Source organism: Schistocerca americana, chromosome 2 (assembly GCF_021461395.2).
Source record: "Schistocerca americana isolate TAMUIC-IGC-003095 chromosome 2, iqSchAmer2.1, whole genome shotgun sequence".
Classification (NCBI taxonomy): Eukaryota; Metazoa; Arthropoda; class Insecta; order Orthoptera; family Acrididae; genus Schistocerca; species Schistocerca americana.
The window spans coordinates 216,535,693-216,563,503 of NC_060120.1; the positions used below are offsets into that span (position 1 = coordinate 216,535,693).

Genomic DNA, 27,811 nt, shown 5'->3' on the forward strand with positions numbered 1-27,811 from the left:
TGAGTTCGGCGGAGCGTCCCATTCTGTGCTCTCACGATGTCTAATGACTACTGAGGTCGCTGTTATGGAGTACCTGGCAGTAGGTGGCAGCACAATGCACCTAATATGAAAAGCGTACGTTTTGGGGGTGTACGGATACTATCAAAAATGTGTGTGAAATCTTATGGGACTTAACTGTTACGGTCATCAGTCCCTAAGCTTACACACTACTTAACCAAAATTATCCTAAGGACAAACACACCCACCCATGCCCGAGGGAGGACTCGAACCTTCGCCGGGACCAGCCGCGCAGTGCATGACTGAAGCGCCTTACACCGCTGGGCTACATCTGTTAAGACATCAGGGAATGTCTTCTGTGGTACTAGAGGAAGCTTTAGGGGTCAAAAACTGTACAGGAAGTCAGGGATTGGAGTATATCCAGCAAATAGTTGAGAACGTAAGTTGCAAGTTCTACTCTAAGATGAATAGCGGTTGGCGCAGGAGAGTTATTCGAGGCGGGCTGCATCAAACCAGTCAGAAGACTGATGACTCAAAAAATTATCGCTGCAGCCTGTGAGGTGCAGCAGACCTGTGCTGTACTAATTGTGCGAGCCTCGCGAAACAGGCCACGGCCCCGCTTCGCCCCCTGGCGGCCACTTGCCGCTGTCCGCCATGTGCGCCTCAGCTGTTTCGTCAGCGGGCGCGCTGCGACGTCACACAGTGGCCGCACCGCGGTCGCGCGTCCTCGCTCCAGGCGCTCAGTTTCGCTGCGCCGCTGGTGTCGTCTGGACGGAGCGACCTCCCGCTCTACAGACAGTCAAGCGCCCGACACTTCCGCCGACCTCCCCGTCTCGTCTCGCCGGGCGTCACACGGGATGGCCGGTAAGTTCTGTGTGAGCAACGCCTACAAGTTTCTGGAACGTTGCGCAACATTACGCCTCGTTGGCGCAAAGCGGGACTCCCCCCGAACGGGTTGCATCCCAAATCACGACTAGTTACGTCAGTCTGGCTCGGTTCATATAGACTGACTGTCGGCTGTGGCTGACGCCTACTTTGCAGCCTGGGGGTGATCTTCTTTCTTGTGCCTTTGCCCAGCATTCTCGCAGGGTCGGCATGGGCAAAGCCGGATTTGGTATGGTTAATTTAATAGGGGCCGGATGCCTTTGCTGTTACCACCTCTTTGAAGACAACACAAACACACAGTTCCCGAGCGGAGAAAATCTCCGACCCAGCCGGGAATCGAACACAGGACGCCTGGCACGACAGCCCGTCGCACTGTTCACTCAGCTATCGGGGCGGACATCCTGGGGCTAATGTTGACCGAATTAAATTAGTCAGTTACATGTTCCTTTGATCGTATGCAGAGTTAGGTTGTCAAACATTCTAAGTGCCAGATTTCACATTCGTCAGGAGAAGGAAAAAATATGCAAAATTTTGTACATGGCTGCATGTTCAGAGACCGTGAATAGTTACAACTGAAAGAAAAACAGTCCTCGGTCACTATTTTTAACGGATTAACCGGGTTTCAACACTGCTACGAATGTATTCCTCAGAATATAAATCAAAGAATGTTATAGAATATAGACCATTCTTTGATTTAAATTCTGAGGAAGACACTCCTAGCTGTGTTGAAACTCGGTTAATCCGTTAAAAATAGTGACCGAGGATTGTTTTTCTTTCAATTGGAAAAAAATGTTTCTTTTCTTTTGTACACAACTAACTTCCATCCCAAAAAATTTAGGCATTATGATGTCACAGAATTATACTACTTATCACTGCGAAAATGGCTGAGACAAAACTGAAAACAAATAATGTATTAAGAACGTTGTCTAAGCCATACCCGAGATATCAATGGTTCTAAGCAACAATAGCAAAGTGTTTCAAAATGATCGAGCACAGCGATCTGTCGTCCTTTTCAAAATGATCGAGCACAGCGATCTGTCGTCCTTTCCTTTGCTTTATTAAGCAAATCTAGATTTCGGCTAGTGTCTAGCCACTATCAACGCACTATTTCATAGTTTCAGTGCAATTCCTAGTTCGTCAGTCCACTGTTGTTCGGGCTTCTGTCACAGTTCGTACTAGGACATGCACTGAAACTATGAAACAATCCACTGATAATGGGTATACTTGGAAGGAGAGACAGCATTGGTCGTATTTTTTTGTTTTATAAACCGCAAAATCGATTTTCGGTCACTTAGTGACCATCTTCAGTGCTGTAATATACAATTTAAATTGGTAGGCACTGGTGTCAACAAACTTACAGCGATCACATAAACTCGCTGTAAGCTTGTTGACACCAGTGCCTACCAATTTAAATTGTATATTACAGCACTGAAGATGGTCACTAAGTGACCGAAAATCGATTTTGCGGATTATAAAACAAAAAAATACGACCAATGCTGTCTCTCCTTCCAAGTATACCCATTATCTGGTCGTGGTGCACAGGACACTCCATGGAGTCGCCAACCACTGATAATGGCTTGGCATTAGTCGAAATCTAGAGTTGCTTAATAAAACCTGAAAGGAAAGGACGACTGATTGCTGCTCTCCATCGTTTTGAAAATCATATCACAGTCGTTGAATACATCCACATTCCTATTTCAAGGTAACTTAACAAAGTTACTTTTTTCTTTAACAGCCATTGATACTGACACAGTAAGCTTTATTTGTGATAATACATGAACAGAAATACGGGAGTAATGTTGTAACTATTAGAACTGTAGTCAACAGTAGTCATCTGAGATATCTTTTAATTTTTACAAGAGAATAACAAAATTAAATTCGAGAAAAATAATCTGTATTGACTTTTGTTTCGAACAGAACTACAATCTCGGAATCAGATGTTGCAAATTGCAATGTCATCAAACAGTCTTTCCGTCTTGCAGTCGATAACTAAGCTTAGTCTTTCCGATTAAGTACGATTTGGCAAACATCACCTGTGATCGTTTCTCTTTTGAAGATTTGACACTTTTCTTCTGTTACTGCGAAAAAGTTTTTAATTACTAATTGAGACGGATGAGTGTGACACACTTTGCTCATACTGCACTTGGACATGTTACGTACCAGCATTGACAAGTCTTTGAGCAGCAGCTGGGTGGACTGGAATTACATGGCATGATTTAGTAGCGTTAGCTAACTCGACAATCTTGTGTAAACCTTGCGGAACAAAGGCCTTGCTTATTTTTCTTTTACCATTATGAATGTTGGAAACATTTTCTCAATGCTTCAGTTGGAACAAGTTTGGGGCATGTAACTGAATACCGAGAACACAACAGCACTGAAAATGCGTTTTGTGAAAATAAGTCGCATAAAACGTTAGACATTTCCACTTCCATTTCCACGACGAACATTTGGAACGTGTGTCAGCTGAACAACATATTTAAAAAGACGAAAGGTGTTGGTATAATTACATATTGGCTATTGTTTCTCTTTACCAATGGACAATTATTTTTATTCATGAATTCCTCTCTGGTATAGAAGTTGTTAAGGACAATCTGTGAACTTTGTATTAACTTTCAACTAACACTGCAGCTATAATCAGTGCGTTGTAAGTAGTCATGTAGACAAAACGTAATTGTAGCAACACATACTCCAATCTAACTCCGGCATATGCAACCATTAGTCCGACTAATGCTTGTTTATGCCTGAGTTAGATTGGAACACGTGTCGTTTCAACTGCACTGCTGGCCATCCAAAAGGCAACACCAAGAGGGACCAGAGAAAGCACAGCCAAACTGATATTTTGGGAGAAAACATGTACAAAGATCACGTGGTAGAAAATAAAACCACACGTGAAGCGAGGAAGATGCAATCAGTATTGAGTGCAGTAAGAAAGACAGATGACATTACGACCGATAATGGCTTTCTTTCTGTCCTGAAAAGTTTTAATGACTAATGAGAATCACTACTGCTCTACTGATACATGTTTATTGCGTCACTACCAGTTTCGTTCGTTATAACATCAGGTAGCTGAGTTGTTATGTAAGAGGTCTAGTTGTCTTGTGTAACGTTAGAGGCAGTGTCCGAAACTTGCAATCGTAAAAATATCCCGCCGATCGCCTGGCATAAGCAGGGCGAGCAGTAAGTGCATCGTTAATATTGATATCAGTGAGCTGTTAGCTCAAAATGATAAAAAATTAAATATAAAAGTAGTTGCACTCGAAAGTAAAAGAATTCGAAAAAATGTAGTCTTCGCAGTTTCAGTGCAGCGTACTGAGTAGAAGGAAATAGCCTTAAAGTAATTTAAATTCGCGATCCATGTGGAAGCTGCGCCGATGTTTCCTCGTAAATGTGACTTTTGCCATAATGGAACTCCCACTCTGCAACGAAGTGAGACCTGTTCTGAAACTTATTTTCAGGTATAAAATTGTTTCGGTCCAGGAATCGAGCCCGGAAGCTCGATTTTCAGGGATAACGTTCTTCCCCAATGGGCTATCCAGGCACGGCTCGCGACGCGAAGCTATAAAGTTTCAAAAACATCGCACACTCACCTGTAGTGTGTGTGTTCCGTTCTAGAAACAATCCCTGAGGCTGTGGCTAACCGTTTTTCAGCCGTACCCTTTCGTCCAGGAGTTAGGTATCAATCTCGCCACTTCTGTAGGGGAACTTCTGTAAAGTTTGAAAAGTAGATGGGTCAGTGGCGGATGTAAAGCTGTGACGGCGGGTCGCGGAGTCGTACATGGATAGCTCAGTCAGTAAGAATATTGTTTACTTAAAGCAAGGCTCCTCGTTAGTCCTTGTCCGACACACAGCTTTTATTTACTGGAAAATTTCACACAGTCACATGATCCACTTCACACAAAAACGTCGAAGGGTGAATCTGTAGATAGACATTGAGATGAATACTTCCTCACTTGGTTTTAAATAAATATATTCAGCAGCAATCCTATCGCAGTCCTGATATTGTCCATCATGCAGACCTCCCACACTTTTTGCTCAGCCCAACATGTTGCGTACGTTCTGCTCCATTTCATCTGGAGTTTTAAAAACTGCTAGCAGTTTAACAATGCAGGTTCTCACTTCCTGTACTTGTCTCTCGTTCCTCAAAGGCGGCTTTCAATCAGGTTGCGTGTCTTGGAGAATCATCTCAGTTGGGCGACTCGACTCGCTATTTCTTGTCAGAAAGGTCACATTTGACGGAAAGTCATCGAATAAAAATGAAGTGATATCTAGCGCTGCCGAAGGAGCTGTTATAGACTCCCTACTGTTTCTAATCTATATAAATGATTGAGACAATCTGAACAGCCATTTTAGTTCGCAGATTATTGTCTTCTACTGTCTAGTAAAGTCATCATAAGATCAAATGTAAATGCAAAACGATGTACACTAAATACAGGGCTATTACAAATGATTGAAGCGATTTCATAAATTCACTGTAGCTCCATTCATTGACATAAGGTCACGACACACTACAGATACGTAGAAAAACTCATAAAGTTTTGTTCGGCTGAAGCCGCACTTCAGGTTTCTGCCGCCAGAGCGCCTGAGAGCGCAGTGAGACAAAATGGCGACAGGAGCCGAGAAAGCGTATGTCGTGCTTGAAGTGCACTCACATCAGTCAGTCATAACAGCGCAACGACACTTCAGGACGAAGTTCAACAACGATCCACCAACTGCTAACTCCATTCGGCGATGGTATGCGCAGTGTAAAGCTTCTGGATGCCTCTGTAAGGGGAAATCAACGGGTCGGCCTGCAGTGAGCGAAGAAACGGTTACAGGACACGTGTATCTGGACATGCTGGAAAATTGGCTCATGCCACAACTGGAGACCGACAGCGCCGACTTCATCTTTCAACAGGATGGTGCTCCACCGCACTTCCATCATGATGTTCGGTATTTCTTAAACGGGAGATTGGAAAACCGATGGATCGGTCGTGGTGGAGATCATGATCAGCAATTCATGTCATGGCCTCCACGCTCTTCCGACTTAACCCCATGCGATTTCTTTCTGTGGGGTTATGTGAAAGATTCAGTGTTTAAACCTCCTCTACCAAGAAACGTGCCAGAACAGCGAGCTCGCATCAACGATGCTTTCGAACTCATTGATGGGGACATGCTGCGCCGAGTGTGGGAGGAACTTGATTATCGGCTTGATGTCTGTCGAATCACTAAACGGGCACATATCAAACATTTGAGAATTCCTAAAAAAACTTTTTGAGTTTTTGTATGTGTGTGCAAAGCATTGTGAAAATATCTCAAATAATAAAGTTATTGTAGAGCTGTGAAATCGCTTCAATCATTTGTAATAACCCTGTACGTCTTCTGCGAAAAGCGGAAATTGACCCCAAATAATGAAGTGTGAAATCATCCATATCACCTAGGATTGACGGACATCAAAAAGTTCAAAGAAGGGCGGGTCGTTTCGTATTATCGCCAAGTAGTGAGAGACTGTCACAGTTACAACATGCGACATGGGTGGCAAACATTATAACAGGTGCATTTTTCGTTGTGCCGAGATGTATTTTTGAAATTTCGCTATCCAGCTTTCTCCTCCGAATGATAAAATATTTTGTTGACTCCATCTTACATAGGGAGAAATGATCATTGTAATAAAATAAGAGAAATAAGAGTTCGCGCGGAAGGATTTAAGTGTTCGTTTTTCCCGCGTGCTGTTAGAGAGCGGAACGGTGGAGAAATAGTCGGAAGGTGGTTCGATGAGCGCTCTGCCAGCCATTTAAGTGTAATTCGCAGAGGAGTTATGTAGATACAGAAATAGATGTTTGGTGACGTTCTTTTACGGGCGTTATCCCGTGGGGTAAGGCATGTTTCTGCGCCCAACGTTTCATATTAAAGTACGGGGATCATCATTACAGGCTACGAAGACGTAGTCACGTTTGGTAAGCCGAAACCACAACAGAACGTTTATATAACAAGTAGCATCTGAAGATGTCTCCCTCAGATAAATGTGAAACAATCTGAAGCGTCGGGCTCTGCTTGGCCTTCTCCCCACCTTTTTTAATCAACATAGAATCGCATCACGTGGGAATAATTCAATCTTGCATTCCAGTCTTAATGAGAACATGAAACATGAGTGGTTAGCAGATGCGATGGATGTTGTAGTTATCCTGAATACGATCTTCTTTAACCTATTTTCCTTACCATATTGCCGGCCTTGGTGGCCGAGCGGTTCTAGGCGCTACAGTCCGGAACCGCGCGACCGCTACGGTCGCAGGTTCGAATCCTGCCTCGGGCATGGATGTGTGTGATGTCCTTAGGTTGGTTAGGTTTAAGTAGTTCTAAGTTCTAGGGGACTGATGACCTCAGATGTTAAGTCCCATAGTGCTCAGAGCCATTTGAACCTTACCATATTTTTTTTTTCTAACATTTCTGCAAGTGGTAACGGTTTACGGAGCTACGTGTGGGGGCCTCTGAATTCGCGTTTCTCACAGGCCTGACAGAGTGGGCCTTCGTAACATCTTTTCAGCAGGCGGCCTCCTGGTGAGTCAGGCGCTCAGTTGACCACGGCTAAGCCGCTTAGAACGGAAACAAAGGTGGACCTGTGGTCCCAGTTTTGACGAAACGCGGTCCACACAATACTGGACGCTAGCAGGAGGGCGCAGCGAGGGGAACCATCCTCCGTTAGGCAGAGCAATAAAGGAGTGGGTGACAGCTGACCTGAAGAGCAGACAAGCATTCTGCTGGAAGGCAGCGGGACACCACTCCCCAGTCAGAATAACAGGTCCGTTCGAGATACAGTTGCAACCACGCGAATACGTTCGACACAGAAATTCTACCACTTTGCGCCCGATGGACGGTTGCAACTATTTTAGACTGATCGGAGGAAATTCATCTGACTGGCTCCAAAGACTTTAGTAAACCTGCTCGAAAGAGATCGACGCGCACTTGCGCAAAGCTTTTTGCGTTTACCTGTATATCTCAGCCTTGTGAAAATTCAATACATCATAGCGTAATTTCAATTCCTTGAGGGACTTTTCTGCTAAAATGTGTTGCATGCAAAAGAAAGATTCTCATTACCCTCTGTTAACGTCACTTCCAAAGTAAATAAATTTCCTCTCTTCCATATAAGGATCCGGTCACATGGGCCGGTAATTAGCGCTCTCATACTACACTCATTGCTATAAATGACATGCGTGCATTATCCTGGCTCACTTTGCAGGGGAGGTGGCATAGTTAGAAATAACCATGCTATGCTGTTACACATTTAGTAGTGAAGTTAAGCACCATAGCTCTTAACCAGTGGACACAATGCGGCCACTCCCTGCCTACTAAACCAACGATGATTATTCTTCTCACTAAATAATTTGCGGAGTTTGTTTGGGCATTTTATACACTGTTGTTTATTCACGTAGGTACCAATTACCTGCAATCAGCAACTAAATTTTTGTTACCACAATCAATGAGACAAGCTGAACAAATGTTTTCATCATATGCATATACTCAAATAATGTAAGAGAAAACAGGATGTTGCTGAGGAAAGTGTTTTGTCGGGAATAATTAATAAAGTTTTCAGTTAACATTCTATATTTCTGGTTCTCCAACAAGTGCCGGCCATAAGTGGGAAGCAGAAACGTTTGACTCGATTTCATTCATAACAATCGATGTTTTTCGAAAGGTTGCAACTGTCACTCATTCTATAAATTTGATAATGAAACACTGCATACGTTACATTTATTTTCATGGTTCGCACGACGCATTCCGAGAATTTCTCATCGTAATGATCAAATATTTACGTTAGTATTTTTGTGTTGTGTTGTGTTGCCTGCCTTGCACTGTAGCCATCTTTTTGAGGTTATAAGATACTGTGCCTTCTCCATTATGCAGAAAACCAGACACACGCAAACATCATACTCTTCGTGAAATTTCAGTGTTAGTTTTTCTGCGTAATGTAGGCAGCACATTACTGTATCTTGACCGCAGTGCAGGAGGGCACAACACACGTACAATAAGCGCACAAAATACTTACCTACGTAAATATTTTCACTTGAAAATGAGAATAAATTCTCGAAACGCTTAGTGCTAAATGTACCCGGTGCATTGTTAAATTATTTGACTCAGAAACATTTGACCAACGCGGAGAGAGCAGAAGTGGCAACTAGCGCTACGGGTGGCCAGACAACCAACACGCGAAACATGCGTTCGAGTAAACACAAACGGTTCTGACGGTCGAAACTACGATGAAACTGCGCATGCGCAGTAGACGATTTGAAAACATTTGCACTTGGTTGTGATAGCCTTACTCGTCTCTAGAATACTGTGGAGAATAGACTCAGTCATCCATGGAATCCGGAGCCCTACAATTTCCCGATCCTGTTTCCAAAAATTTTACGAGCATGACGAATGACCGCCATAGTATGTGGGAATCGGGTCAGCCGACCGCAGCTTCGTGCAGAAGTTGCTGCCCTGCGATTGGCCGCAAGGCAAGAGACGTGGGCGCAGCTCAAAGTTTATATGGCAAGTCAAAGAGGCGCGGACTGGGCAGTGTTATTCCCCGACGGAAAGTGACTTGGACCTTCGGGTTTTGAGTATTCGGATCCGCATCTGCTACGACGGAGTGCGGAGTCTGCGAGCACCGCCGCTCACAGCCGCAGCGTTGGGCGTCACACCCGCGATCCAATAGTGGTAAGATGGTATTACAATGCGAGATATTGCCGCAGAAGTGGGGAATATTTTGGTGAGGGATCATTTTATTAGAATGTCTAAATCCCCACGGAGTTTTAAAGTATCTACTAGTGGGCAAGTTCAGGAGCGCAGAGGGAGCTTTCTTATTCCCTCTCTCTTCTTGCGAGGGTTACAGGTCGTTTAATCATTAATGTTATCAAGGGCGTCAACGGCCTTACCGCAGTGGTAACACCTGTTCCCTTCAGATCATCGAAGTTAACCGCTGTCGGGCTGGGCTAGCACTTGGGTGGGCGACCATCCGGCCTGCCGAGCCCTGTTGGGCAAGCGGGGTGCATTCAGCCCTTGAGAGGCAAACTGAGGACCTACTTGATTGAAAAGTAGTGGCTCTGATCTCGTAAAGCGCCATACGGCCGGGAGAGCGGTGTGCTGACCACATGCCCCGCCATGTCCGCGTCCGGTGACGTCTGTGAACTGAGGATGACACGGCGGCTGGTCGGAATCGTTGGGCTTTCATGGCCTGTGCGGGAGGAGATTAGTTTTAGTTTAGTTTTTTATGGGCGGAGATACCTGCGAAATTACTGATGCTAAATGCATGTTCGCAGATGATGCTGTAATTTACCGTCTAGTAAGGTCATCCGAAGACCAGTATCAGTTGCAAAGCGATTTAGAAAAGATTGCTGTATGGTGTGGCAGGTGGCAGTTGACGCTAAATAACGAGAAGTGTGAGGTGATCCACATTAGTTCCAAAAGAAATCCGTTGGAATTCGATTACTCGATAAATGGTACAATTTTCAAGGCTGTCAATTCAACTAAGTACCTGGGTGTTAAAATTACGAACAACTTCAGTTGGAAAGACCACATAGATAATATTGTGGGGAAGGCGAGACAAAGGTTGCGTTTCATTGGCAGGACACTTAGAAGATGCAGCAAGTCCACTAAAGAGACAGCTTAAACTACACTCGTTCGTCCTCTGTTAGAATATTGCTGCGCGGTGTGGGATCCTTACCAGGTGGGATTGACGGAGGACATCGAAAGGGTGCAAAAAAGGGCAGCTCTTTTTTGTATTATCACTTAGTAGGGGAGAGAGTGTGGCAGATATGATACGCGAATTGTGATGGAAGTCATTACAGCAAAGACGTTTTTCGTCGCGGCGAGATCTACTTACGAAATTTGTCACCAACTTTCTCTTCCGAATGCGAAAATAATTTGTTGAGCCCAACCTACATAGGTAGGAATGATCATCAAAATAAAATAAGAGAAATCAGAGCTCGAACAGAAAGGTTTAGGTGTTCGTTTTTCCCGCGGGCTGTTCGGGAGTGGAATGGTAGAGAGATAGTAAGATTGTGGTTCGATGAACCCTCTGCCAAGCACTTAAATGTGAATTGCAGAGTAGTCATGTAGATGTAGATGTAGATGTCCTGTTCTCCAACACTGTAATCGTGGATTTTGTGCTCTGTTTTCTTTTTTTACTCCATTGTCAATTTATAAACTTAAATTTAGTGTCATTTTATTCGTGACTAACATTTTGATATTGTCTGACTTCCGCTGGTGGCGACCTAGTGTTATTCTGTATTAATTTTTATTTCACTGTCAGATGATTAATTTCGCTTAATATCTTATTTAATAAATTATGTCTTGCTAGGTCTGTGAATTTTATTCGGTATGAATTCGACTCGAAGACTTGTTAAGTGACAGGACACAGTATGTTTTCCTCGACGGCGAGTGTTAATCGGAGGCAAGGGTATAGTCAGGGGTGCCCAGGGAAGTGTGATAGGACCCCTTGTTGTTATCTATATGCATAAATGATTTGGCGGACAGCGTGGGAAGCAATCTGCGGTTGTTTCCTGACGATGCCGTCACGTGCGATAAGGTGTCGAAATTGAGTGACTGTAGGAAGACAAGACGATTTAGAGAAAATTTCCTGTTGGTATAATGAATGGCAGCTAGCCCTAAATGTGGAAAAATATAAGTTAACGCGGATGAGTAGGAAGAACAAACCTGTGATATTTGGATACAGTATTACTACCGCCCTGCTTGACACAGTCAAGTCGTTTAAATATCTGGGTGTAACGTTGCACAGCGATGTGACGTAACGTTGCAAAGCAATATGTGATGGGAAGAGCATGTGAGAACTGCGGTAGGGAAGGCGAATGGTCGACTTTGGTTTATTGGGAGAATTTTGGGAAAGAGTCGTTTATATGTAAGGGAGACCACATACAGGACAGTAGTTCGATCTGTTCTTGAGTACAAAAATGGTTCAAATGGTTCTGAGCACTATGGGACTTAGATCTGTGGTTATCAGTCCCCTACTTAAACCTAACTAACCTAAGGACATCAGACAACACCCAGTCATCACGAGGCAGAGAAAATCCCTGACTCCGCCGGGAATCGAACCCGGGAACCCGGACGCAGGAAGCGAGAACGCTACCGCACGACCACGAGCTGCGGACTAAGTGTGAAGGACCATAAGAGTACGACGTATAGACGTATTCATTCATATTGCTCCGCCGCTCAGTACACGAATGGATAAGAACAAATACCCTCGTTGCTATTACTAATAAGAGCGGAGTAGGTACGCAAGTTATTCTTCATGGTCCTTCAGTGTTTTGGCCGGCCAGGTGTGGCCGAGCGGTTCTAGGCGCTACAGTCTGGAATCGCGCGACCGCTATGATCGCAGGTTCGAATCCTGCCTCGGGCATGGATGTGTGTGATGTCCTTAGGTTAGTTAGTTTTAAGTAGTTCTAAGTTCTAGCGGACTGATGACCTCAGATGTTAAGTCCCATAGTGCTCAGAGCCATTTGAACCTTCAGTGTTTTGTGGATGCGTACTGAATTTGACTTACTAACATCAGATACCCTCGTCACCAGTTTTGTAAAGGCATCGTCGCTACTGCTGTGGAGACCGAGTTGTTACTGTTGTTACGGTAGGCTGAGTCTGTGAATCGTGAAACGGCTTCTGGTGCAGTACACTGCTAAGACACTTTCTCCCCACCACTATTACACAGCTGTGCTCCAGTGTTGGGTAACAGCATAGGAGAACCAAGGTTCTACAACACTCAAACTGGTTAGTAACAAAGTCACACAAATGAGTTAAAAAGGTTTGCTTATCTTTGTGACTAGATGAATAAGGAACACTGCTTGCAATATACCACACTGCTTGTAATATACCACACTGCTTGCAATATACCACACTGCTTGCAATATACCACACTGCTTGCAATATAACGCAACAAAAGGCTCTCAATGGCTATGTGCAAATAATCGTAGGTAAACTTCACAGTACACAGCAAACGCAATTTACAGCTGTCTGTTCACTTCTAAGAGTTCACTAAACGACGTTACCTGTCAGCCCTGGTCGATGATCTATAACTAAGTGGACGAGAGCTGCTCTTCTATCTTCCGACTAGGCTTTTGTCCGTTTTCGTCCAGTCATTGGCAGGTTGTACTCGACCGGAAATTGGCCGAGGCGAAGTCGATATCTTCTTCTTCAGAACTGCCCGTGGCGCTGATGGAATTATCAAGTCTGTGGCTCTGGCACCAGCTCGCATCTATGACCGTGTGATGCTTTTGCCCTGGCTGTGTCTTGTTCGGACAACACAGCACTTGTTACGAAGCACCCTGTACTGTGGCTTGCTCTATGTAGCATGAGATTACAGATACCGAAGTGCGAGTCTACTGCAGTCTATGAATTATTATCTAATAACACATCCACAGTACGGGTCGTTTTAAATAAGTGCTTATCTGAGCCTAGAATCGAAGCAGGGACTTTCAGTTTACGAGACACACTCACTCCACAGTTCCCAAACAATCCAGAACATGTTCTTGTGAATATACACATTTTTTCAAATCAAACCGAACCGGCCTAGAAACATGATGAAACTTCCGGGGAGATTAAAACTGTGTGCCGAACCGAGACTCGAACTCGGTACCTTTGCCTTTCGCGGGCAAGGGCTGAGACGGTAGAGCACTTGCCGCCGGAAGGCAAAGGTCCCGAGTTCGAGTCTCGGTCCGGCACACAGTTTTAATCTGCCAGGAAGTTTCATATCAGTGCACACTCCGCTGCAGAGTAAAAATCTCATTCTAGAAACATGATACGTGACTTTCCAATATTGGAAGAAAGCATTCTAGAGAAGGAAGAGCATTTGCACTATATGCTATAGGTTACTGATGGACACACAAAATGCGCACGTAACCGTCGGTAGTTTCGTTAGTCATTGGGAAAGAGCGATACAGGGCACAAATATAGGGCTAGAAACATTAATATCACGGTGTAACATAAGTCGCGACACTCTGTCTCGTTTTTGTTACCCACAGCGATAGCAACGCCCCAAGCGGCCGGCAAGCGACAATTCGGAATACGATACGGGCTGAGTGCGAATACTAACTTTTATATTGATTTGCAACATAGTTTTTACGATAGGGAGTGTACAAAAATGGACAACTAGAAGAGACACCACATTTCTCTTCCTTTAGTTTCCCAAGCGCTGTGGGAAGCATGAAACAGCACATTACAGGACAGTTTATTTAGGATTCTCCTGTAATGTTCAGATATTCACTGAATAATCTCACTTTTGTTTGATAACCGAACAATGCTAGCAAACTCCGGAAGACCTGGCATTTCACAAAAAAAAAAAAAAAAAAAAAAAAAAAGGTTCAAATGGCTCTGAGCACTATGGGACTTAACATTTGAGGTCATCAGTCCCCTTAGAACTACTTGAACCTAACTAAGCTCGGGACATCACACACATCCATGCCCGAGGCAGGATTCGAACCTGCGACCGTAGCGGTCGCGGGGTTCCAGACTGAAGCGCCTAGAACCGCTCGGCCACTTCGGCCGGCTGGCATTTTACAGAAATACGTCGTGCATCTAACAAACAAAGCGGAGTTTATTCGCTATACTTAAAGCAAATGAGTAAATTTGGAACGTAGGAAATCTGTAAGGAATGTAATAGATACATTATTTAACGTACCAGATAAACCACCTCACCTGTAGCTTAAAGGTAAACCACAGATACAGGATAACAAATCGTCAAAAACAGCCAAAACTGTTTACCAACACAGAAGAAACCAATACGTAAACGAAAGTTGGTAGGCGTGTTTCTACATCTCAAAGATGTCTATTCAGATTTCAAACCAGTCGCACAAGAGTGGCCACTATAAAGATGCAAATAAAGTTTGCTTTAAATAAACGCTGTAATGGTCATAAGAGTTAGTTTAAGATTGAATGTAGTGAGCTGATTGTAGTCAAGAATGCCTTTGATGAAGACGGCATGATCACCTCAGTGTTTGAGCTAGGTCGTGTAATATATCTACGAGAAGCGCGGGGTTCCTTCTGCAATACTGCGGAATGATTTGGCAGGAATGTAGCCACTGTACCACTGGCAGCTGGGTCACGAGAACGTACGGCGCAAGAGGACCGGCCTCTGGACGGCCACGTGACACTACCGAGAGGCAAGACCATCGTGTTCGGCGTATGGCTCTGGCGCATCGTACTGCATCTGCAGCAACAGTTTGAGTAGCAGCTGTCTCCACGTAGACCCAGCGAGATATTACGAATATCACAAGCTGCGACATCGTCGGCAAAAACAGTGACCCGTATATGTAATAAGTTTCCTTTCATTACAATCTTTTTTGTTTGAGTACCGCTTTCGGTCTTTAGTGACCATCACCAGATCTGTTTCATATAAAAACAAAGTCCTAATGTACTGCAGCCATAGTCGCTGTTTTTATGAAACAGATCTGATGATGGTCATTAAAGACCGAAACCGGTAATCAAACAAAAAAGATTGTGACCATAGGCGTAAATTGAAGGAAACATATTACGAATAGGTTACTTCATGAACAGCTCCTAGCCAGGCGCCCTGTAACGTGCGTTCCACTATCACCAAACCACCGCCAATTGTGACTTCAGTGAAAGCTCATTGAAGGGCGGGGTGGAGGTGTGTTGTGTTTTCTGATGGAATATTTCTGGCTCTGTCCCAGCCATGGCCGTGTATTGGTTAGCGGGAACCCAGTTATGGTTATGCAACCAACCTGTCCACATGCTAGACGCACCGGCCCTACACCTGAAGTTATGGTGTGGGATGTGATTTCGTATGACAGCAGGATCACTCTCGTGTTTGTCCCTTGTCCCACGCACCGTGAATGAAAATTCGACTTGCCATGCTGCCATTCATGAACAATATACCAAGGGATTTGAAGATTTTGAACATGGCTGAAACAGCAACTGTTGAAATTCTTCACGGTACATGACAGCTAAAACAGTTGCAGGATAAAGATTTATTAAAATTCTTGACCACGGTTTCGGTATATACAGGGTGTGTCACCTAACGTTACCGCTGGATATATTTCGTAAACCACATCAAATACTGACGAACCGATTCCACAGACCGAACGTGAGGAGAGGGGCTAGTGTAATTGTTTAATACAAACCATACAAAAATGCACGGAAGTATTTTTTAACACAAACCTACGTTTTTTAAATGGAACCCCGTTAGTTTTGTTAGTAAATCTGAACATATAAACAAATACGTAATCAGCGCCGTTTGTTGCATTGTAAGATGTTAATTACATCCGGAGATATTGTAACCTAAAGTTAACGCTTGAGTACCACTCCTCCGCTGTTCGATCGTGTTTCGGAGAACACTGCAACATATATCGCGTTTCTACAGAATGATCTGCCAACGTTGCTCGAAAATGTCCCACTGGAAGCGCGTCGACGTATGTGGTATCAGCATGATGGTGCACCTGCACATTCCGCAATTAACACTAGGCTGACCCTTGACAGGATGTTCGACGGGCGTTTCATAGGACGTGGAGGACGCATAAATTGGCCAGCCCGTTCTCCTAATCTTACACCTCTGGACTTCTTTCTGTGGGGTACGTTAAAGGAGAACGTGTACCGTGATGTGCCTGCAACCCTGCGGCGACGTTACACCAGATGTACTGCGGCGTGTACGACATTCATTACGCCAGAGATTGCAATTGTGTGCAGCAAATGATGGCCACCACATTGAGCATCTATTGGCCTGATATGTCGGGACACACTCTATTCCACTCCGTAATTGAAAACGGAAACCACGTGTGTACGTGTACCTCACCCCTCATGGTAATGTACATGTGCGTCAGTGAAAAAGACCAACAAATAGGTGTTAGCATGAGGACGTAATGTGCTGTTCCAGTCTCTTCTGTACCTAAGGTCCATCACCGTTCCCTTTGGATCCCTACGTAATTCGGTGCTCTCCGATACACACGATCGAACAGCGGAGGAGTGGTACTCAAGCGTCAACTTTAGGTTACAATATCTCCGGATGTAATTAACATTTTACAGTGCAACAAACGGCACTGATTACGTATTTGTTTATATGTTCAGATGTGCTAACAAAACTAACGGGGTTCCATTTAAAAAAACGTAGGTTTGTGTTAAAAACATACTTCCGTGTATTTTTGTATGGTTTGTATTAAACCATTACACTTGCCCCTCTCCTCACGTTCGGTCAGTGGAATCGGTTTTGTCAGTATTTGATGTGATTTACGAAATACATCCATCGATAACGTTAGGTGACTCACCCTGTATAAATAGACCTTCATGGTCAAGAATTTTAATAAATCTTTATCCTGCAACTGTTTTGGCTGTCATCACTTACCGTGAATACCAGGGGATGTTTTCCAATAGGATAACGCTCGCCCATACACCAATGTTGTAACCCAACACGCTCTACAGAGTGTCGGCATGTTGCCTTGACCTACTCGATCATCAGATTTGTTTCCAATCAAGCACTATGGGGCGTCATCGGCCGACAACTCCAGAGACCTCCACACCCAGCATTAACCACCCCTGTACTGACCGACCAGCAGCAGCAGGAATGGAACTCCGTCCCACAAACTTCCATCCGACACCTTTACAACACAATTCATGCGCGTTTGCATGCTTGAATTCAACATTCTGACGGTTACACAGGTTATTAATATACCAGCATTTCGCACTTACAATCACTTAAATATGTTACCTAGACAAATGTATTCCCGAAATTTCACTACTCTACATTAATTATTTTTTGGTGTTGCGTTTTTTCTTCCGTCAGTGTATATGCGCACGGCATAGTTCATGTCTAACAACAGCCGAATGACGGCTCGATCATAACCTAGCGGCACAACTTCCCTAAATCGCTCCAGGCAAACTGCGGGATGGTTCCTTTGACAAGGGCACGACCAATTTCCTTCCCCATCCGATTGGCGAGAACGCATTTGTGTTCCGTCTCCAATGACCTCGATGTCGACGGGACGTTAAATCCTAATCTTCTATCCTTCCTTTGTTCTTCCCAGACATGAGTGCGGCATCGTATCCTTTGTCACATCTTCGCCTGTGTCGCCATTTGCGTTACCGCGGAGTTTGGTGGCAATTTTGTGCCCAGTTCCAAGCCTAATGGAATGTAAAAAATAAAATTAAATAAAATGATGTGGCACAAGTCCGCGAACGAGGTCCGAGAACGAACTATTTGTCTGGCTGTAGGCAGAACATTCCGCCACGGCACTGGGAGGGGGCGGGTGGATCGCCCTGCACCCCAGCGGCCTTTACCTCCCCTCTCCCCTGGAAGGTTCCCCGCTGCTCATTTGTTAGCAGGCTGGGTGGCCCTGGGACAGTCCTGCAGAGATTGCAACTAGCATGAATTCACGCTCATATCCGGATTGAACTCGGCACATCTATGGCCCTAGTCTTAGTTCCCTATTTGATAGACCACCACGGCCACCTAATGGGGTATGTTTGGCTGAAAAAACAAAGGGACTTCTACAACAGTCTACCCTGCTCCCGTGAGTAAGGAATCAAAGATGCAAAATAGACTCAAAAAATTTGTAAGAGCTCAGAGAGGATCTTTGTCCCATGTAGTCTAGCCATATTAGCACTAACCAGTCCCTGCTGGTGAGAACGTGAGAACAATTTTTTTTTTTTTAGAGTCAGGCTGACAAAACCTCCGATTCTCAGTTTCCCTATCATACCTGCAGTCAGCTACCGACATCATTGTAAAAGGAAGTTCCGTCATATTTTTCCTTGTTATTTTGTTTTCCACGAAGTGTTTCGAAACCGTGACATAAATGTGCAGTAGAGGAAGTGTCCTTCCGTCTTCCTACTGCTACAGTGTTTCTGGAAGTTGCACGTGCCGAAAACTTCCCGAGTACAAGCTTTCCTGTTTGCCTTCAAAGGCTGCATCCTGATGTTTGATATCAATATTTTTCTTTTGGACAGGAATGTCACCTTTGTTTCCGCTTGCTTTGTTGTGTCCAGTAGGTTTCGTCGCCTTGCGTTACTTTGCTTCCAAGGTAAGAGAACACCAAGTTTCTCTCTAATTCCAATTCTCCTATTCCCCATTACTTTAGTCTTCTTTTGTTTTACTCTCAATCCATTGTTCCTCACTTTCACTGACTACAGAAGTCATCGAAACTTGCAAATGATTTCCTTTCGCACTGAATTTTAATACTACCGTTAAGCCTTTTATTGTCTTTATTTTGCTTCTTCGATGTATAGACTGGACAGTACGGGGGAAAGACCGTATCCATGTCTTACACCTGTTTCAATCCGAGCAGTTACTTCTCGGACGATAGTGAACGTCCATTCCTATTGTTCCGTCTTTGTTCTAGCACATATTGCACTGTCCCTTTTTTCCTATAACTCCATTACACCCAGTTCTTACGAGAATTCCCGACAACTTGCACTGTTTTGTGTTGTCGAACGCTTTTTCTGGGTCGGAAAATCCCATGAACGTATCTATACTCTTACTTCAATTATCAAGCGCGACGTCAGAATTCTCTCTGGTGCTTTTACCATTCATAGTCATCTTCTTCTAAGAGATTCTCACTTTTCTTACCATCATTCTGTAGGTTATTCTTACCATACACCTGTATGCGTAAGATGTTAAGCTGACTGTGCGGTAGTTCTTGCACTTAATCTGCCTTTCCTATCTTCGATATTGCGTGTAGATCATATTTTTCCGAAACTCTGATGGTATACCACAGGTCTCATAGATTCTACATCCACCTGAATAGTCGTTTAGTTGACGCATCCTCAATGATTTCTAGAAATTCCGAAGGAGTGTTATCTATTCTTTCTGCCTTATTTGATCATATTTCCTCCAAAGCCCTGGCAAACTATAATGCCGGATTTGCTACCTCTTCCAAATGGACTCCAATTTCATGTGGTAGCAAATCATCACAGTTCCTCTCCCTCTTGGAGGCCTTGAATGTATTCTTACCGCCTATTCGGTCTCTTAACTGCATTTAACTCAATTTCTGTCGCACTTTTAATGCGGAGGAAAAGCTTTAATTTCACGGAAAGGTATTTGAGTTTTCAACACGCCGAATCTGTCCTTCGGACGACCATTTCTTTCTCGGTTTTTTCACGTTTTCTCTGCAAGCATTTCGCTTCAGCTTAATGAAACGTACCATATGACCTTGCCAGATTTGAAAAGGACTTATGTAGTACGCAAGAAGCGATATTTTTGTCTGAATCAGTAATATCTGTAAAATAGTTTATCCTAAAAAGTGTTACCTCAAAACCACAAAAAGTCCGAATTTGGAATCAGAGTAGTATGTGATGTACAACGCTTAGAGACTGAAAGCACATTTATTAGTGCCACTAAAGTACAGCCATGACACGACTGAACTCCTGGACGAAGAGTTCTGCTAGTTACACAGAAATAGAATATTCCAAAATGATACGTCGTCCTTCATAAGGACTGCAGAAGAGGACTAAGGACTCTTTGAAGGTTCAGTGATGTCATTTACAGCATCTACTCCACGTCCTTCAGCTGGCGACACTCTATATGCGCGTTGGGCAATTAGTGGATGACCCCCCAGTGTCTATTCGGTGTTTTGCCCGAAAAGCTTAGTCTGTCTTTTCTCCAATTTGGATTTGAAAGCATTCAAAAATTTACGCAGAATGGCTGTCACTCACCACTGTTGTTCTTTGATCAGGCCAGATTCTATTGGCAATTCGTCAGCAGCTACATTCCCTCCCGCCCCCTCTGTGTTGTTTCTAATGGTAGCAGAGCACAATTCTTCGTCGATGACACTACTCTGCCCTTCCTGGATTTGTTGAGTAATCTTTACGCACATCTTTAGGAAAGACTTCCTAACACTTAAATCTCTATTCGATGTTAGCAAATTTCTCCGTCAAAGACCATTTTCTTGCTATTACAAATCTGCTTTTGTCCTCTCTGCTTCGGCTATCATCAGTTATTTTGCTCCTCATAGAAAAATTCATTTATCGGTGCTAGTGTCCCGTTTCCTAATATAATTCCCTCAGTATCGCCTCATTTAATACGATTACATTCCATCATCCTTGTTTTGCTTTTGTTGATGTTTACCTTACATCCTCTTTTCAAGAAGCTGTCCATTCCGTTCAACTACTCCAACTCCTTTGCCATCTCTGACATAATGTCACCAGCAAATCTAAAAGTTTTTATTTCTTCTGACTGAACTTTGTTTGTCTAAGTTGTTTAGTTTCCTTTGCCGCTCGCTCAGTGTAGAGATCGAGAAATATTGGGGACAGTCTATAAATCTGCCTCACTCCCCTTTCTACCAGTGCTTTCCTTTCACGTCCTTTGACTCTTATAACTTCCATCTGGTTTCTGAACAAGTTGGAAATTGCCTTGCACTCCCCGTATTTCACCTCTGTTACTTTCAATATACACAACTCACTGTATCGCAAAAGTTATATCATCGTACTATACACAGCTCAGAAGATACCAAAAAAACATTGAACTCCTTGAAAAGTTGTTTTGGAGGCTGGCAGATTTTTGGTTTGAATAATTGTTTAGGGTATTCTGTACAATTGACAACTCTTGGAAGTTGAGCTGGCTGTATACGGGGTGAATGACCTAAAACTTGCAGCACAATATTGTGGATATGGAAAGTGCTGCTCATGTGCGGTTCTCAAAAAATGGATTGGTAGTAAGAGCTCGTATTGTTACCCAATTAACAGACTGTAACAATACTTATAAAGTATATTTTTTGTGCTAACTTTTTTGTATGGAAAAATGCCTGTTGTCGCTAACAGACTAAAAGTAGGTTAAATTAGAGTTTCAGTGGTGTTTGTTGCAGCACTCTAGTGCAAGTCGTTAAAAGTGTAAATGTTGTGTGACTAGTGCCTCCCGTCGGGTAGACCGTTCGCCGGGAGCAAGTCTTCAGATTTGAAGCCACTTCGGCGACTTGCGCATCGATGGGGATAAAATGTTGATTAGGATAACACAACACCACGTCCCTGAGCGGAGAAAATCTCCGACCCAGCCGGGAATCGACGTCAGAAGACATCCGTTGAAGTTGGTTGTTGATTCCTTGACTCAGTGTTTTTATTACAGAGAGCACGCAGTCCTCTGACACCACGCTGGGCTACCGTGCCGGTGTCACTCAGCTACCGGGGGCGGGCAGTGCAAGTCGTTTACAAGACACGTACTTTGCAATAAAGGATGGCAGCCAAAAACAGTTGCAGGATAGAATTTTTTTATTAAAATTCTTGACAAAGAATTTTGATGCGCTTATGTATGTATTTATGGATTGTAATATGCGCGAGTCTGGCACATGCAAGTGCCCTCTCTCGGCGAAACAATCTACCTTAGTGCCTTCACACTCGTGTCTCAACAGTTCATAGGCGAAGTAACATTGTTAAACTGTTCGCTTTGATCCTGTACCCATTACACATGTTGTACAAATGGAGATGATATTTTAATTACTGACTACGCCTTTTGGCATAATTGTTTCATTATTCTCCAGTGCATGATGTAATTTTAGTAAGTACTAAAGATTGTGTGCCTGTATTGCTTTAGCAATTTCACCGTTATTTAAGCTTCTGTTTCTCACTTTCGTTGATATGGCTTTTCTAATGAATGTGTCTTTCTGTTCAGGAAATGTACTTCTGATGAAGGTATATTTATATGTACCGAAACCTTGGTCAAGAATTTTAATAAAAAAATTCTATCCTGCAACTGTTTTTGGCTGCCATCCTTTATTGTGAAGAATTTAACAGTTGCTGCTGCAGCCATGTTTAAAATCTTGACACGTACTTTGATAAGTTACCACACCGACACTTGTTTGTGCCATTCAACCAGTGTAGCGGCTAGGTACGATGTTGTTACGTTAGCTTTCAGCGTTCTGGCATGTTCATTGAGTGCATTACGACTTCTTACTCAGTTAATGAGCTACAGTCCAAGCAGTAGGTCGTGAGTGGACGATGCAATTTACCAAAGCAGGAAAATCCGACGTGCTTATAGTGTATGGGGAGTGTAGCATAAATGCAGTATGAGGCAAGATACCTCAAGAGACGTCAACCATCTCGCCAGTTACTCACAAACCTCTTCAACGAGTTACGTGAAAGTGGTAGTGTAACACCTAGACATCGTAACAAAAGGAAACAAGTGACTGTAGAAGAAGCAGAAATTTGCTTTTTTTACTGTTGCAGTTCATCCGCAAGTTAGCTCCCACACAATCGCACGAGGAAGTGACGGTATTCTCCATCTCTGTCAAGAGCTGCATGGAAACGATTATGATGGCTGTGTTAATCTTAGTACGTTGGCATTAAGACAGGATACACCAGTTGTATCATTTATCTTGTTTAGCGATGAAGCCACATTTACCAGTCTTGGCCAGGTAAACCTCCGAAACGTGCACTGTTGGTCTGTAGACAATTCCCATTGACTTACACAGGTGGACCGACAGCGACCATGAAGTGGAAAAATGTGGTGTGGTATAGTGAACCATTGGCTCACAGGCCCGTTTTTCATAGACAAAACACTGAACGTGCGCAAGTATCGCGGCCTCCTAACAGATCGTCTTCCACGAATGCCAGAAGACTTTCCTCTGCAAATTAGGAGGAAGCTGTGGTACCAACATGATGGCTGTCCAGCCCGTAGTGCTTGAAGTAATGCAGTATGACTTCATGAGCTATTTCCCGATCGTTGGTTTGGACGCAGAAGACCTGTAGCTTGGCTGACCCGTTCCCCTGATTTGACATCTGTGTTCTTCTTTCTGTGGGGAAAGCTGAAAGACGCTGTGTACAAGGACATACCAACTACACCCGATGATATGCAACGACTTACTGCAGCCTACTCGGACATATTCGCTAACGTATGTGCAACTGTCGTTCCATCCCAGACTGGAACCGTGTGTTGCCGCTGCCAGTGGTCATTTTGAACACAACCTAGGACAGTCAATTGTTTCGTTACAGCTCAGAATCCAACTGGTGTATGAACTTGCGTTGTTCTCTGCTGCGTGCTACCACAGGTATTGTGCAAGTGCCGGTGTGGGAACTTGTCAAAACTCGATACCTCGTAAACCACCTCCACTAAAATTCTGCAACACCACTGACATTCTACTTTTTTTATTGTACACGTCTAGTTCCGTAGGACCAAACTGAGGAGGAGATCTCAAATGTCAGTACATGAAATTACAACGTAAAGGTAATAATACACAAATCAAGAAAGATTTTGCATCACCTCGGTTCCGAGAGTTCCGGAACGTGTACAGAAAATTGGAATCGAGATCAACATAATTTCCGCCCTTTCCATTGCTCATGAAAACCACAAACAACAAATTGCATGTTGTACCAGACCTTTAGAGGTGGTGGTCCAGGTTGCTGTACACACCGGTACTTCTAATACCCAGTAGCTAGTCCTCTTCCATTGATGCATGGCTGTATTCGTTGTGACGTTCTATCCACAAGTTCATTAAGGCATTGTTTGTCCGGATTGTCCCACTCATCAACTTCGATTCGGTGTGGATGCCTCAGTGGTTGGTGGGTCAAGTCGTCCATAAAAACCCCTTTTCAATCTATCCCCGGCATGCTCGTCGGTAAAGAAAACGTGATGCCAATCCTGAGCGGTCCATTCGACATGTTGTTGGGCCAATCTGTAACGCGCTGCATGGTGTCGTGGTTGCAAAGATGGACCTTGCCATGGACGTCCGGAGTGAAGTTGCGCATCATGCAGCCTATTGCGCACAGTTTGTCGTAACACGACTTACTGTGGCTGCACGAAAAGCATTATTCAACACGGTGGCGTTGCTGCCAGGGTTCCTCCGAGCCATAGTCCGTAGGTAGCGGTCATCCACTGCAGTAGTAGCCCTTGGGCGGCCTGAGCGAGGCATGTAGTCGACTGTTCCTGTCTCTCCGTATTTCCATGTCCGAACAACATCGCTTTGGTTCACTCAGAGACGCCTGGACACTTCCCTTGTTGAGAGCTTTTGCTGGCACAAAGTAACAATGCGGACGCGATCGAACCTCGGTATTGACCGTCTAGGCACGGTTGAGCTACAGACAAGAGCCGTGTACCTCCTTGTTAGTGGAATGACTGGAACTGATCGGCTGTCGAACACCATGCGTCTAATAGGCACTGCTCACGCATGTGTTAACATCTACTTCGAGCATGAACTGTATCTTCCTGTGCATGTTGTTCAAATATTCGTGAAAATTGTGTAGCTCCGTTTCACCATGAGGTCATACAGCGAACGTGTCGTCCGCGTATCTGAACCAGCAGTGTGGCAGTAAAGGAGCTGAACCAAGGGCCGTTGCTTCAAAGGCTTCCATGAGTATGACGGCTGCCAGCGCTATAGGGGAAACCCCATTGAGAGACACTGCAAGCTAGAACGCAGAACGCACCAGTAGACCCAGAAGGAGGCCGCTGCAACCGTGGCCGAAACGTTGGTTTTCTCCAGCAGTAGTTTCATACAACATGACGCGGTACCAACCCAGCAAACTTTCATGTCGAATATATATATATATATATATATATATATATATATATATATTTATATATATATTGAGAGGCCAATATCAGAATACCAACACTAGTGAACAGAAGTCGACAAGAGGTTCGCGTACTTAAATCACCTGTTACCCTTTCTGAGCCAAAATTACCTTTTAGAATGGGAAGAGTTACCCCAAAATTTAATACCGTACGACATAAGCGAATGAAAATAAGCAAAGTAGACTACTTTTCCTGTTGAACGATCACTTACTTCTGATACCGTTCGAATAGCAAAAATTACAGTATTAAGTATTCGAAGGAGATCATGAACATCGGGTTTCCACGGCAGTTTACTATGTATCAAAAAACCTAGAAATTTGAACTGTTCAGTTTCATTACTCATATTCCCATTCTGTGAAATTAAAACGTCGGATTTTTTTGAATTGTATGTTAGAAACTGTGAAAACTGAGTTTACTGTGATTTAGCGATAGTTTATTTTCTACAAGCTATGAACTTATATAATGAACTGCTCTATTTCAGACAGAGCCAATGTTGCAGATAACATCCCTTACTGCCAAGCTAGTGTCATCAGCAAACAAATATTTTAGAATTACCTGTAATACTAGAGGACATATCATTTATATAAATAAGGAACAGCAGTGGCTCCAGCACTGATCCCTGGGGCACCCCCCCCCCCCTCCCACACACACACACAGGACTGCGCCCAACTCGGACTCCACATCACAGCCATTCTCAGCACTGTGAATAATGACCTTTTGCTGTCTGTGGTTAAGGTAAGAGGTGAACCAATTGTGAGCTACTCCCAGTATTCCTTAATGGTCCAACTTATGGAGCAATATTTTGTGATAAACGCCTTAGTCAAATCAAAAAAATGCCTAGCGTTCAAAACCTTTTGTTTAACGCATCCCGTACCTCACAGCGAAAAGAATATATAGCATTTTCAGTTGTTAAAGGACTTCTAAAGCCGAACTGTGCATTTGGTAGCAAATTACGTTTAATGAAATGATCAGTTAATCTTACATACACAGCCTTTCGCATAACTTTAACAAACACTCATGGCATAGAAATAGGTCTAAAACTTTCTACGTCATTCATTTCTCCCTGTTTATAAAGTGGCTTTTATACTGAGTACTTTAATCGTTCAGCACATGCAGCACGTTACTTCAATATTCTGCTAGGTGCTCCATCAACTGCTAACCCACTCCTCTACCACGCGAACAACCTGGCAGTAGAACCTTCTTGTTTCTGTTAGAATTTTCAACTCATATAGGCTTCCTAAGTGCTGAGGACTGCTGCATGATTACCCTACTTTTAGTTTGGTACCGTCAAGATGCTTCGCTCCATTTAAAAATTTGATTGCACAAAAAATAGAATTCCTAAGTATTATTACAATTTGTTGATTGGCTAATAATCCGAGCCCCTGGCTACCATTCCATTATGTGAAAACCGCACCAGTAACACTCTCAATTTCCGCAAGATTTGTGGTGCAATTTTAGCTCATTGACCCTGTATAAGCGTAGCCGAAAATAACTGAGCCTATAAAAACTGAAAACGATTAAGCACAAAAGAGACAAATTGTGTGCTGATCAGTTTGATCATTCGTGACAGGCGACAGTTTTTTTAAGCCGTTACCGCTACCAATGACAATTCTTTTTCATAGTTGTCGCGTATCCTCTCTTTGACGCTCCTGCGAACCAAGTACTTCCAGGTTTCTAAGTCCTACATAGGATAAACCTCGTCCGCAGTGATCATATCAACGACGCCAGGCCAAGCCCGTACGTTGCCAGCCCTGAGTATGACGGAATAAGGATGTGCTTCCTCTCCGAAATGGGCAGTGCGTTTGAGGCTGACACTCTGCCAGAACTGCTGGAGGTTATTCCCGCCGAGAGCTTTACACTCCGTGGTTGCGATAACCTGTTGGGTACGGTTCCGATATGCTGGCACTTTTGAAAATAATACAGACGTACCCTCCGGGCGACTATTCGCTGTACATCTGCACTTCATCTGTACGCCGCAAAGCACCGTGATATGCTTGGCGGAGGGTACGTCTCATTGTTCAAAGTATTAGGGTCTCTTCCCGTTTCATAACGTATGGCGCGAGGGAAGAATAGTAATTAGTCTATAGTTCTTATCGTTTTTAATTTTTTTAGCATTTACATACTACTTTCTTGATTATTGGTTTGAAGTGTCAAAATCGCTGCCTTTCACAGCAGCTTTGGCCCTATACAGCTCCCAACAGTACATGCAAGATATTCAGTGACGTCTGAACACATGCCATATCACTCTCTGTTCCTCTTGTCAGTGTTTACCGCGTGTTTCTTTCTTAACCGAATTGCGGGGAACCTCTCTATTTTTTCTCTGTAAGTCCATCTTTATTCAAGATGGTTGCGTGAAATTGGCTGTTCAACATTCAATGTCAAATCGAAACACGTTCAACTATTTCCAGTTATATTTTGTTTGTGCAACAAGTTTCAGCGCTACATTACGCCATCTCTAGCCCC

At 43.7% G+C, this 27,811-nt stretch overlaps 1 protein-coding gene across 1 annotated transcript in view; it reads left to right on the forward strand.

The window, feature by feature from the left end:
- The first annotated feature begins 651 nt into the window (after window positions 1–651).
- The window catches only part of LOC124593902, a 135,203-nt gene continuing 108,043 nt past the window's right edge, over window positions 652–27,811 (forward strand). Inside the window, exon 1 of the mRNA XM_047132251.1 lies at window positions 652–861. Within this exon, the coding sequence (XP_046988207.1) occupies window positions 652–861 (210 nt within the window). The remainder of the gene's footprint in view (window positions 862–27,811) is intronic.